The sequence below is a fragment of the Phoca vitulina genome, unplaced genomic scaffold (assembly GCF_004348235.1).
Source record: "Phoca vitulina isolate PV1807 unplaced genomic scaffold, GSC_HSeal_1.0 scaffold4, whole genome shotgun sequence".
NCBI classification, from domain to species: Eukaryota; Metazoa; Chordata; class Mammalia; order Carnivora; family Phocidae; genus Phoca; species Phoca vitulina.
In genome coordinates, this window is record NW_022589707.1 from 50367684 (window position 1) to 50381846 (window position 14163).

Sequence of the window (14163 nt, forward strand, 5' to 3'; positions counted from 1 at the left end):
CTCCCTCTGCGGCTTCCACTGCTTGTGCTCTCCTGCTCTCTCGTTCTGTCAAATCAATAAAAAAAAAATATATATATGTATATACTTGAAAATGTTTTGAAATATTATGATCTTAACTCATTTTAAAAAGTTATTTTTATAGGGTTTGTATCCCATTAGTTAATTTTCTATTGCTAAAGATTTACCCATTCTGAGCTTTAAGGATTGCGTATAGCTTCATGAACAAAACTCAGGATTGAAATTTTTTATAGAAAATCAGTCTTAAAATCTTTAGTGAATAATTGCATAATCTTGAGTGAAATAAACTAGTTGCAGACCTTAGTTTCTAGGTCTGAAAAATGAGGTAAATTACTCTCTACAGGTCTTGTAGGAAAGTTTGCCCTTAAATGAGAGAATACCTGTGAATTACTTTTGAACTTTTTCGAGGGAAGTTGCTACATATATTCAACTACAATGTAATTAATAAAAACTCATAGTATTAGGTATCTTTTTTCAATAACTTCCTCAGCTTTGAAATACTTTGTGAATACTTGATTTGTAATTTCTTCATAGCCATTGTGAATGTACATTTTGTTTGTCAGGAAGAGGAAATGTATGGTGGAAAATAATTTGTACTACAATGGAGGGTAGCAGGTCAGGTGACTGGAGGAGTTAGAATTGTGAATCATCTCTTGTGTGTTCTCAACTACATAAAAGCAATCTGCCCAAGGGGGAGGGGAAAAAAATCTACAACCACACACTCCATCCAATCATATAAAGACAAATCAGCCTTCCGGCAAATCAAATGTCTTCATTTAAAGTTTACCTGGATTTGGCACTCTGCCCATCTTTCCAAATCTCTTAACAATATACTTTCACAAACAGTTAAAAACATGCATACTGAAAAACATATCCTTCGCAATGTTATTTTTAAAAACAAGGAACTCTTCAGCCCAGGGAAGATCACTGCTGGGGAAAAGGAAAGCTCCTTTCTGAGTTTGCAACATGTAAATACGGGATTAGTGGGTGGGATTGAGGTGTGCTCTGAGCATAAATAGAGGCTCGGGCTGAGCCAGCACAGTAGGAGGCTTGGACCGCACTGAGGCCAGCTGGCTCACACGGACAGGTGGGTGGGGAAATCAGGTAAGGCTCCGCAGGGCACTCGCTCTGATCACTTTGTAAAGTTGCAGGAATCAACAGAGAGAGAAGTGCAAGGTAGTTCCCAGGGGTTTGGAGGGGAAATAATGGAATTTCCATCAAAGGCTTACTGGGGCCTTTGTTTGGCCGGAGCTGGTAGAGGGCTGCATTCCTGAGCTGTTTCAAGGTAAGCTCTCTCCCTCTAGAAACAAGAGGCTTAAGCGTGGGTGAGCTCTAACCGTGTTCAGGCCTGGGACAGGGCCCAGCGTCTTCTGTCACGTCACCGTGCACTTCTCACCATCAACTGCTCTGCTTCTCACCTACTGGCTAGAGCACAGGCCCACAGGCCTGGCAAATCTCTGCTCAGACTGCCCGCTAGGAGCTGCAATTCACAATATTACTGCACATCAGAAAACACAGTTCTCTTTCTCCATCTGCTGTAAAGATACTCTTGTTACATCTTCAGTCTTGAAATTCATGGGATGGGCTCTAAGAGGAGAGATCTGGCTGCTTTCCTGAAGCATTTATGAACAGGGATCCTGAAACCTCCTGCAAGTTCATTCCCTGCTAAAGATAAGCAGACATACAGTGACCAGTAAAAAGGGGCGGTTCCATAGAGTGTCTGTGTGTGTGCGCACGTGTGCATCCAAATTCTATCTCCCATGGTTAGCGTTCTGTTTTGAGGTGGTTTAGGCAGGACCCTTGCAGAGCTGAGTCCGAGTCCACTTATTATGAAAACTTGATAGAATGAATCTCAGAAAGTGAGCCTACAGCAGTGTATTTATCCAGCAGGAGTGGCGTTAGGTGAGTCATCCTGCCATAAACACATGCATTAGGTCAGTAGTTCCAACCGGTGAGCTGCGGAGGGATGACAAGGGGGCATACAGCAAGAACCGTCGATGAGCCAAATAGATAAAATGCTTCACCTGGGGGTCACGATTTTTTCTGATATAAAGAGATGCTGTTGCTATAAATAAAATACAAAGTCAAATGTTTGTTGATAAATTCCAAGTAGTTATTTGCCATGATATGTTTCTGAATCAATTCATATTTTAAAGGTACAATTATGCTCACATCCAAGTTCCTGTTCTGTTTTTTCTCCTCTATGTTAAAAAGAAATCTTTGTACTAAGAAGGCTGGGAATTGCTGACCTAGAGTACACATTCTTATCCGAGTAGAGAATGAAGAAAGTGTATCTTTGCTTTTTGTTTATGTCTTTTTTGAGTAAGACATTTTGTGGCCACATACTATGATTTGGATAGATGATAACTGGTCGGCTGAAGCCAAGGCATCATCGGAATTGGGTAGCTTCAAACGCTTTTTTTAAAAACAGCTAACGCTTAGCAAAGATTCCCACTCAAGCTATCAGAACGTGAGAAACTCACCCCCCTTAAAAATACTAAGCATTGACAGCCCATCCTGCTTCCTTTGCAAGTTTATGGAGACCTACACCCATATTAGCGTGGTATTTGTGAAGCAACTTCAGTCTTTGTCTTTCCTGGAATCCCATCTCTAATTCTGCACGTGAGAGATAACCGCAGTGATTTACTAGCGCCAACTCTCCTAGTTAGTGCACTCTCCCACTCACTCATCGATCTTATCTAACTGGTCCCTTTCCTGTCTACAGGCCTCTGCCTTGTAGTATTGTAACTTTCCTGAAGAATCAACTGTGAAATACTGGAAGGGAAAAAAAAAATTAACAAAGAGACACACACGGGTTTGGTTTCTCTGTGTCCTAAGCCCCACAGAATATTTTTGTGCCCAAAAATACATGCCCACGATCACCTACCGATAACAAGCCCATGGAGAGAGTCAGAGAATTGTTTCAGTGGAATGAACTTGCATGGGCAGATTTTCGTCACCTCAGAACTAATAAATGGAATTTGAGTAAATGTTACACTAGGGAGAGAGTTAGCTGGGTATAAGTTTTCAGTTAAGTGACAAAGTTGGCAGTTTGAATTTAAATAAGGATTCGTTTTACTTAGATCTTGTTCTTTAATGGCAACATCCCCATTTTAACAGAAGGCTAAAGAAGTATGTGTGTTTAGGGGAATTGTTTCAAGAGGGGAAAATGGGAGCCAGCACTGCAAACTGGCAAGATCCGGAGGACTCGGTTCTGTACCCATCTCCTGAGAAATGGAGGAGGTAACCCCTAAGGTGCCTTCCAGTAGTAAAATTTCTGAAATATAAAATTTAAATGTAAATTCCCTTAACTGTAAGAGTATATACATTTATTTTCATAAATATATCTATATACCTATTTCTATACTGTAGGTTTCTATGGAGAGCTCCATCAGTATATTTATATCTACATGGGTCTGTATCTGTTGATAGAGACAAAAGTCAGTAGATATTCACACTAGCACTCTTAGGAAAATTCTGCGCAAGGGAGTTTCTCATACCAGCTGCATGTTTTCAGTCTCAACTAAGCGTCAATTCCTTTGTATCCCAGGGTTGTGATACAGTCCGAAGGCTGTGAAGGCTGCTAATTCCCTTTTGTTTTACTGATATTTTCCTTGTTTTCCGTATCAGATTTGCCATGGAGAAGATCTCGGTGTCAGCATTCTTGCTCCTTGTCGCCCTCTCTTACACTCTGGCCAAAGATATCACAGCAAAATCAGGGGCTAAGAAAGACACCAAGGACTCTGGACCCAAACTGCCCCAGACCCTCTCCAGAGGTACGAGTCAGCTTTTGGTCGCCTTTCAGTGCCACTTCATTGAGAAGCTGAGGCTTGTGTGCCAAAAATATTCTTGAACGTGTTTCTTCTAAATGTATCAAAGTTTATCATTAATTCTACTTTCTTTAGAGGGTTTTGCATTCGATTAGTATCTAGTATATATTTATCCCAGTCTTTACCATTGCTTTTCAACAGCTTTAGTCTGAAATTGTAATAGCTTTTAAATATACTGGTTCCTTTTGTTCTAGGTTGGGGTGATCAACTCATCTGGACTCAGACCTACGAAGAAGCTTTATACAAATGCAAGACAAGGTAAAGACGAGGGTCACAGAGTTCTCTTAAAGCTCCCAGGAGCACCCTCTAGTGATACGTAGCTTTATATAAAATCTTACTAATTAAAAATTACCCCATCTCTGTCTCTTACAGCAACAAGCCCTTAATGATTATTCATCACTTGGATGAATGCCCACACAGTCAAGGTAATTTATTCTTCTAAATATAATTTCCTTTATAGGCTTTTAGCTTTAGGGACAAGGTTCAGGTCACTCATCTTTTTATCCTTAGCGCCTAGCACAGTTAAATAAAACAGAATATCTTATGTAATAAAACATATTTTAAAGTAAATTCAAATATTTCCATACTTTGTGTTAACCAGTGGTGCACATTTTGAAAGAAAAAAAAAACTCTAGGATCCATCCTTGACTTCTTGCTTTCTCTTGTATCTTGTATCTACTACATCAGCAAATACCACTGCTTTACCTTCCAAATATATCCAGAAGCCAGCCCCAGCTTGATGGGTGTGTAAGCTGTGCAGTCACACAAGGCCCTGGAAGTTTCCTATGCTGGATTTAAAACTCTGCTTGTTGCTGTCTTAAAAATTCGTAGTAATTTTTGAGTAAGGGGCTCCATAATTTTGTTTTCTCCTGGGCTCCATATATCATGTAGGTCCTGCCCAAATCCAGCCACTTCCTATTGACTCATTTCTACCGCCCTGATCCAAGCCAAGATCACATCTTGTCTAGACTATTTTAACAGCCACCTAACTGATCACCGTGCACTTAGCTCTCCATACCGAACCAGAGTGAGGCTGTTAAACATAAATCAGACCCTTTCACTCATGTGCTCAAGTGGCTTCTTATCACAAGTAAATGAAATCTAAATTCCTGATCATGGCCTACAAGGCTGGACATAATCTGGCCCCTGGCTATCTTTGCGTTCTTACCATTCTGCCCTTGTTTTTTCTCTACTCCATCTAGCCTGGCCTTTGCATTTTTCCTCCTCCTGAGACCTAAGCTCATTCCTGCCTTAGGGCTATTGCTCTCGCAGCCTCCTCTGCCTAGCATGACAGACCCCCAAAATCTTCAAATGGATCATTCTCTCCTTTAATGTCACCTCCTCTGAGAGCTCTACCTTGAACATTCTAGGGCTCTTAAACCTCTTGCCTTGCTTTATTTTCTTTTAAAGTGCACATCTCCACCTGAAGTTATTAGATAATCTGTTTACTTGTTTATGGTCTGTTCCCCACATAAGCATTTGAGCTTTAGGAAGACAGCACATTACCTTTCTTTCTTCTTCTTCTTATTTTTTTTTTTTTCATGAAGCCGGTTGTACCACATGATAATCACTCAGTAAATATGGATTGAAAAAAAAAAGGACAAATGAATGAATGAGTGAATGAGTGAATGGCAAGCAGCAAAGGTAGTCAATGGCCTAGGTATTACTTCACTATTCATTTGCTAAAAAGGCAAAGTTGGATATTACATTAAAAATACAGTTCAGCTTAAAATATGAGAGAGCAATGGTGTCAGTCAGCGAGGAGATGGATACTTACCGATTCTTCTGTTTATTCTAGCTTTAAAGAAAGTGTTTGCTGAAAATAAAGAAATCCAGAAATTGGCAGAGCAGTTTGTCCTCCTCAATCTAGTTGTAAGTTCACTTTTCATCATCACTGACATTTCTCCATGGCTCATTATTTGAAATGGATGATTCGTTTTTCCTATGCCTGTTAGTCACGCTGCACTGACTGGGGTCTGTTCCAGAGACCTCATCTCACAGATTACGGAGGAAAAAGATATTTTACTAATAATCTATCTTGCATGGCTGTGCTTTTATTTAGTAATTGACGATTTTAGGCTGTCTCAAAAATAGCCTCTGTGGTCAGGTTTTTCTCAGTTGCTGTAAAAATTGGAAGGCTTTCGTCCTTGCAGATCTCTTCCTGTGCCCTTTTCCCTAAATTCCTGGTGCTCTACACCTCTTCTTAGACCTCGGCTTCTCTCTCCCTGCACCCCTTCTTAGTCCTTGGCTCTCTCCCCAGGAGTGACAGTTTCCCGGGCTGTCTAAAGCAAATCAGTGCAGGGGCTTAAGCCTCCCCCCGCATGTGCATTCCACAATCAATGCCCTTCCTGATGGTCGAGCTGTCTGCAAGTTCTTTCTATTCAGCTACAAATAGGTTCCACTTTTCCTTCCAAAAGGAAACAAGCGAACAATAAACAACTCACAAAACTACTCTCCCTAGCCCTATGTCCTTTCCCTCCCTCCTTCCCCCTTTGCCCCCTTTGTCACAAGCTGACAAAGGTTGGCTTCTTCAAAGAAGAAAGTGCCGTGCCTTTCCTCTACCTTTGTGCAATCTCTCCCCACTGCCTGGAGTAACCTTGTTTTCCATGTACCTGACTCTTATTCATTTTTTTAAGACTCCTCCCCACCCACTTCAGAGAGTCTTAGTCAACCTTGCATAGAGGGTTAAATGCCCTGTTCTGGTCACCCACGGCACCTTCGCGTCCTCCTTCATAACACAGCACCAACTGGATCCTCAGTATTCATTTTCTTGCCTGTGTCTCTCAACTGACGTGCATTCCTTAAAGATGAGTGCCATAAGCCTATTTGTTTCTGTAATTTCTCCAAAAATGACTTGGTTTTTTTCACTGTTCTATTTCCTCCCATCTCATCCAAGACGTCTTCCCCAAATGCCATAACTCCCTCCATAGTCTCCCTTCTTGAACTTTTTTGCTCTTTATCATGTTCATTCAGCTCTCTACCTCAGGTTCTGTATTATGGTTGGCTCTCTTGTTTATTATTTCATGTGTGTAGCTTGCCCCTCATCTGTATTATAAACTCTCTGTGGAAGAGATGTGCCTTACAGTATCTCGAGACGCCTCCCCCAGTAATGGACAGATTTCTGTATTAACAAGTTTGACAATACCTCAAGAATAGACAAACTAAAAGCTGTCTTTTCTTTTAATCTTAGTATGAAACAACTGACAAACACCTTTCTCCTGATGGCCAATATGTCCCCAGGATCATGTTTGTTGGTAAGTAAAAATGACAATGAGATTAAGCACACTGATAATTGCCCAAGCGCTGTGATATCTCGTCTTCCGACACCCCCTCCCTCATCTGCCACTCCATCATGGCCAATGCCATTGCCACGGCCTAGCAAGGGGTAGAACATTCCTTTACATTTCTCCACATTTCTTCATTAGCGAGTTCAAGCTTCCACTTATTTCCACGTTTGTTTCTCATCTACTAAAGTAAACTTATCATGTCCTGTCACAAATACATCAGAGAAGGAAGCACCCTGTTAACTATTTAAATGTATTGCCCATTTTCCTGAATACATCAGGCCAGTAAATTCTTATTTTTCATCAGGCAAACTTCCAATTTGTATGTTGGATTTTTCTTTCTGACATTTTTTGTAATTATTTGTGGGCAAGTTAGGAATATGGCTGGCAGAAAAGAAATCAGAGGAGCCATGCTTCTTCCAGCCACTGCTATTTTTCATGCACTGTTCCCTCTGCTGGAAGGCTTTTCCTGCTTCCCCCATGCACCTGCCCATGACCTAGTCATCACTGTCATTCCCTGAGCTGGCACAATCGCCATTATGTGCTCTTGTGGCACCGTGCTCCTCTCAATAGTCACTCTTTTCTCAGATACAATTTTGTATTTATTGGGTGATTGTTTAGTATCTCTTTTCCCCCATAGGGGGAAATATGCAGCTCTTTGTGGCTGGGACTGTGTCTGTTTCTTCTGACCATCATATTTTCAGCGTGACCCTGTGGTAGGCTGGCAATAAATATTCGTTAAATGATTGGACACATGAATTGAGATTGACTTTGAGCCAAGTCATACTGATTTAAGGACAATGAATAAATAAATCCATCACATGGCAGAGCTCACCTGATCAAGTGGTGCACCTGTGTGATCCATCCAAGTTCACACTAAATGCACAGAACAGGGGAGAAGAACAAGTGAAGGATCAAAAGGAGGAAGGCTGAACTCGAGCTAATTTTATAGATTCAGTTATGTTCGGATTTAGAAAATCTACAACGTTTAAATTGGGACTTTATAGGTCATCCAGTGACACTCTGTGCAGGAGTTCTTTTCATAGGATTTATTCCCGTCTAAGGGCATTTTAACCCACATTCAATTCCTTCCAAAAGAACCAACTCCAGCTCAGGAGTGTAGACGCTGGCTACAGATTAGAATCACCTAGAAGATTTTAAAAAATCAAGCTGCCGGGGCCACACCTCAAAGCAATTAAATCAGCATCTCGCCGGGATGGGAGGCAGGAGGGATTTCTTGAAGCTCTGGAGGTGGTTCCAGGTCTGCAGCCCGCTGCAGGGGCAGCTCTGTGAGCCCACGGCTGCCTGTTCCAAAAGCTTTTCGTATGTTAATTTATTACAAAGAGTCGACCCTGCGTTTGTATCCTCCGCACGCAGCAGAAGTATAATAGGTTTTAAGTCTTTGTTGAACAAATAAATGTCTGCTTTTTGTAATTAACGTCAGTGGGGCCCATTCCAACATTCTGAAATGACAGATTGTCCACTCAAGTACCAGTGGCCGGCCGTGCATACGAGCCTCTGGTTCTCCCGTGCCTCCTCCATCTGATTTTCAGGACGTGTACCTCAGGCCCCTTCAAGCCTCCCTGACAAGGCAAGGTTTCTAGGCCTGTGTAGATCCTAGTACCTCCCTTGTCGATACACCTTATTTTCAAAATGCCTTCTTTTCTCATTAGTTGATAGCTTCAAATTAAATATAAAACATGGGAAAATGGATTTAAACCTCTAGGGATGTAGGTATGCATAAGGGAAGACTCCTAAATCTTTATTTTTTAAAAGCAGCTAGATATCAATAGAGTGAAAAATAGAGAGGGCCCTACATGCTTATTTGACCTTTGCCACTCATACGGGTTTGCGTTCTTTTACTCATTAAAAACAACCTTGGGTTTTAAAAACTAGCATTGGATGGGGGTTTCTAATTATCTAGGTTGCTCTTGGTAACACACTGAGATTACAACATGAGCATTTCAGAAGTTTAAAATAGTTCTTTAGTAGAGAATGCCAGTGTTTTCACCAAAGCACCCAACACCCCCCTGCCGGGATGTCTTCTTCTGTCTTCAGGTTGCTATAGATAGGACAGCAGGGTTCATAACCTTTCCCACAAATAGCATTGCGCAGCTGTCGAGGGCTCCGGGCCCTGCTTTGGGGACTGGCAGCCACAGGCCCGGTTGCAGAGGAGACGGACTAGAACTCCACGAGGCGGATCGCACGCTGTGTTCCTTTCCCTGGCCATGGACAAGTAGGTGGGCTTCCTCATGCAACAGAGCTTACTTGGAAACATCGACTCCATTCTTGTTTGCTTTTTCTTTGTAGACCCATCCCTGACAGTTAGAGCTGACATCACTGGAAGATACTCGAATCGCCTCTATGCTTATGAACCTTCAGATGTAGCTCTACGTAAGTGTCACCTCCTGTGAACATGTCTATTGCTGTTGCACTAAGAGTAGAGTCCATGATGAGGAGGGAGAAAGCTGGGCTCAGACACACAGAGACTCAGTTTGACACTGACTAGCCTTGTGTCCCTCAAGCAGATCATATTCACTGTGGTCTCATTCATTCATTCATTCATTCATTTATTTATTTTAAGATTTTGTTTATTTATCTGACAGAGAGAGACACAGCAAGAGAGGGAACACAAGCAGGGGGAGTGGGAGAGGGAGAAGCAGGCTCCCCACTGAGCCAGGAGCCAGACGTGGGGCTCGATCCCAGGACCCTGGGATCATGACCTGAGCCGAAGGCAGATGCTTAACAACTGAGCCACCCAGGCGCCCCATCACTGTGGTCTCATTTATTTAAATCTCAATGAAAGATTCTTTAGATTGGATATCTTTTTCTCTAGAAGGATTTTATGACCATATTACCTGCTTTTCAATGTTTCCTTAGGCGCCCTCTCATACAAAGTCCTACCACAGAATCAAGGGCAATAGTAACTGTGCTATTACACCAGTACTAGGAATCTGCATGCCCTAAATACTTTTTCCAAATAATGAAAGTGAAATAACGTAGTTCAGTGTGTTGATGTTGAGTTTAAGTTCAGTTTTAAAGATCAGTAGGAAAGACGGTTCCCAGGACTTGGCAAGATACTCACTTTCCCTGGAGTTGCCATAAAATGGAAAGAAAAAAAAAAAGTTAAGAAACTCAGGGCAGACAAAGCACCTCAATAGGAGACTGTACCTAGGTGTGACATCGAATTAGTCCTTCTGGGAAGACAAATGGGTTTCGTCCTAAGAGCCAATCCTGCTCAATGACTAGTTCTAGAGCTGCCTGGAACTGTACTGCCCAATATGTGAGCTATGAGCTCCATGTAGCTCTTTAACATTACATTAATGAAAAGTTAAAATTCAATTCCTCAGGCACACTAACCACAGTTTAAGTACTCAACGCACAGGCACTGAATATTTTTGATCATCACAGAAATACCTACTGAGTGGCACTGACCTAGAACAGCATGCTGGGGAAAAGACCTGAGGCTGCATCTCGGCCGCAGCAAAGATTATCATGGTCCATTAGCGAGCGATGCCTCCAGTGGGTGCGGGAGGACCAGGGAAGTACATGCCAAGTACTGGCCATTCTCGAGATAATGGCATATTTCTTAGTACGACTTTGGACTCCTTAAAGGCATGTATCCTGCACAGGTAATATCACAGTGCTTTGTAGAAAAGGCATGTGATAAATATTGGAAGAGAACTGGATTGTAGTAAAACCATGTCACATACTTCTAGAAAAAAAAGTCTCACAAAATTACCAACTATTCACCCTATCATGAAATAGCACCCCATTCAACAATGAATAAAGTACCCAAATTTAGGGGTTTACTAGAGCTATCAATATAATTTCTGGTGGCATCTTGACTGTGGCAACTTTTTCCCCATTAGTGCTTGACAACATGAAGAAAGCTCTCAAGTTGCTGAAGACTGAATTGTAGAGAAAAAACGTCTGCAAGCTTTTCCCTCTGTGTCCGGCCCTGAGACTTAGAACCAGAGGAGATGCTAGAAGACACTGCAGAATGCAGGCACACTGATGGACATGCTGATTGGATTATGGTTATTGTTACAACAGCTATTTTTTTAAAATCTGGTTTCAAGTATACATGCATGAAAACAATATTGCATACTACCAGAGTAAGCCATGCTTTTTTTAAAAAAAAAAAAAATAAATCCTTTTGGGGGTGTTCAGACTGTTATTTTTCCTCCAACTTAGTCCTTCAGAGAAAACCTATTTAGTTCATTCACCAAATTAGGACTTCTGGACACACGAAATATTCAAAGAGGAGAAAAACTGACTTAACTGGAGCAATGAAGACCAAAGACAGTCCAAGTTAACACATCACTATACAGTTTCTCACTGGGTGACTAGAAGTAGACATGAGCTTAGTCAATATAAGTATCAAAAAAGAATATGTGTTAGTGTAAAAGAATATGTAGAAAGGCACCCCAAGAAGATCAGCTACCTCCTTGAAGACAACCCCTCCCCACCCAGGCCAGAAACTCCCATGTACACACTTTACTTCAAGAATTCAATTTTAATTGGATTTTGCACAATTGAACCCTCTCAGAGAAAGTCTCTGACAGATAGCTTTCTCCATCAGAGCCCTAATTTTGTGAAAAGGTCAAAGAATATCTGTACCCATGAACATACCCTAAAGAAAGCCTAAGAATTCGCCTTATAATACATTTGGTCGCTCAAGATTTTAGAGCACCGCCCTGGAATAAATTTAGTTGAGTTGTTCCCATCTTCACTAAAACGTGACTAGCTGGGAGAAGAGCAAAGGGTAATGACATCATGTCTATGAGCAGAGGTCAGAGGTCACCACTTACTTTTGGAGAAGTTGAGAGAGGTGGTGGCTTTCAATAGGGGAGCAGCTTTCGCTACTTTCAACTCTTGATTCTGAATGACAAGAATTAGAACTGTGTATTAATTTCTTCACTACATATTGAATCTCACATTCATTGTCACATGGAATTTCTTTATCACCCAGCCCCCACTGACTTCTTTGGCCCATGAATGGCTATGGCGGTCCGTACCATGCTTTGAATATTGATATATTGATTATCTATTGCTTGTCTTGACAAACTTTTCTTTGGCATTATTATCTTTTCCAGGGCAGAATATACATTTTAAATTCTTTTCTCTTTCACAGTACTATCAAAAAACTATGTACTAATAGGGTCTGTGTACATATGGTTGATTTAATGACATACAAATCCTCAGTAAAAATATTGGCAGAGGGATTGGGCTCTCTTCTTACAAGTAGGTACATATGTGGGGGCGCCTGGGTGGCTCAGTCGTTAAGCGTCTGCCTTCAGTTCAGGTCATGGTCCCAGGATCCTGGGATCGAGCCCCACATCGGGCTCCCTGCTCAGCGGGAAGCTTGCTTCTCCCTCTCCCACTCCCCCCTGCTTGTGTTCCCTCTCTCGCTGTGTCTCTCTCTGTCAAATAAATAAATAAAATCTTAAAAACAAAACAAAACGAAAAAACAAACAAGTAGGTACATATGTTAAAAAGGTTAAATATTATATTTAGAAAGTTCTCTAAGAGTTAATGAAGGGGAAAAAAGAGTTTTCACTTATATACAAATATTTTAAATGACAACTTCTAAGATGTTCAGGTTTCCTCTATAGTACAGCAGAATAAAAATTAAAAAATTGGTTTTTTTATCAAGCTGATATAAGATTAAGTCCTTAAAGTTTGTTGAATGACAAAATGTTACTTGAACAACATACATAATTTTTAAGATATAAATACATCTCTGGGAAGTCAAATGTTAAGGTTGCAAGGAAGATGAATCTCCCTTAGAAAAGTGTTAAACAGAGACATGGTCTCCTCTACTTCTGAGAATTTGTCCTCCTGCAAATCAGGAAATCATCCAAGACAAAGTTCTGTGAAGATGCCGATGGCAACATTATTTAAACATACTTAAAAAAAATGGCAACCACCAAATATAGTGGTTACATAGTGTATTAACACAAAGCGCACTATGTTGTCATCTATAAACATAAAGAGTGTGAAGAAACAGAAGGAATAAGTGAACAAGAATATAGGTATTTCTGTGCTGTAATTGTAATTCCAGGAAGTATGTCAGAAGTGAAGCTGTAAAGAGAAGAACTTCTGCTTGAAGCTTATGGAAATTATTAGCAAAGCCTGTTCATTCTTGTCATCCCACAATCTTTCCTTTGTGTTCAAATAAACTGAAGTGAAAGCATACCTTGACTATTTCTCTAATTACACAGAACTGGAAGAAAGCTGTAAGTCTAGAGAGCATCATTTCAAACAACGGAAGGAAAATGTTGGTAACACAGTGGGAACACAAAATGGTACAGCCACTGTGAAAAACAATATGACTGTTCCTCAAGAACTTTAGCATAGAATTACCATACGATCCAGTAATTCCACTTCCAAACACCTGAAAGCAGGAAAAAAATCTATCTGTGCATTCACGTTTGTAGCAGCATGATTCACAATAGCCAGTAGGTGGAAGCAACCCAAACGTCCAATCGGCGGCTGAATGGATCAACAAAATGTGGCATATGCCAACAAGGGAACACTATTCAGCCTTTAAAAGGAAGGAGATCCTGACACCTGCTACAACATGGATGAACCTTGAAAACATTAGGTTAAGTGAATAAAGAAACCAGTCACATAAGGACGAACACTGTGTTTCCACTTAGCTGAGGGACCTGGAAGAGTCAGATTCACTGACACAGGAGAATGGCAGTTGTCAGGGGCTAACGGAAGAGGGGGAAGGGGGCAGGGGATTGTTTGCCAGGTGCACACTGTCAGCTTGGGAAGATGAAAAAGCTCGTGGGGATGATGGTTGGGTCACACTGTGAATGCACTTAATGACACTTTATTACACACTTAAAAATAGTTAAAATGAGGGGCGCCTGGACGTCTCAGTCGGTTCAGCGTCTGCCTTCGGCTCAGGTCATGATCCCAGAGTCCTGGGATCAAGCCCCGTGTTGGGAATCCCTGCTCAGCGGGGAGTCTGCTTCTTCCTCTCGCTCTGCCTGCTTGCGCTCACTCACTCTCTCTGT

At 41.3% G+C, this 14163-nt stretch overlaps 1 protein-coding gene across 1 annotated transcript; it reads left to right on the plus strand.

The window, feature by feature from the left end:
• The first annotated feature begins 1046 nt into the window (after positions 1–1046).
• On the plus strand, positions 1047–11173 carry AGR2 (anterior gradient 2, protein disulphide isomerase family member). The gene is made up of 8 exons (XM_032401228.1): positions 1047–1105; positions 3649–3794; positions 4043–4106; positions 4221–4273; positions 5647–5720; positions 7039–7102; positions 9443–9526; positions 11005–11173. Exons 2-8 carry the CDS (start codon positions 3656–3658, stop codon positions 11052–11054), a joined length of 528 nt encoding a protein of 175 aa, XP_032257119.1. The 5' UTR covers positions 1047–1105; positions 3649–3655; the 3' UTR covers positions 11055–11173.
• Positions 11174–14163: the final 2990 nt, after the last annotated feature.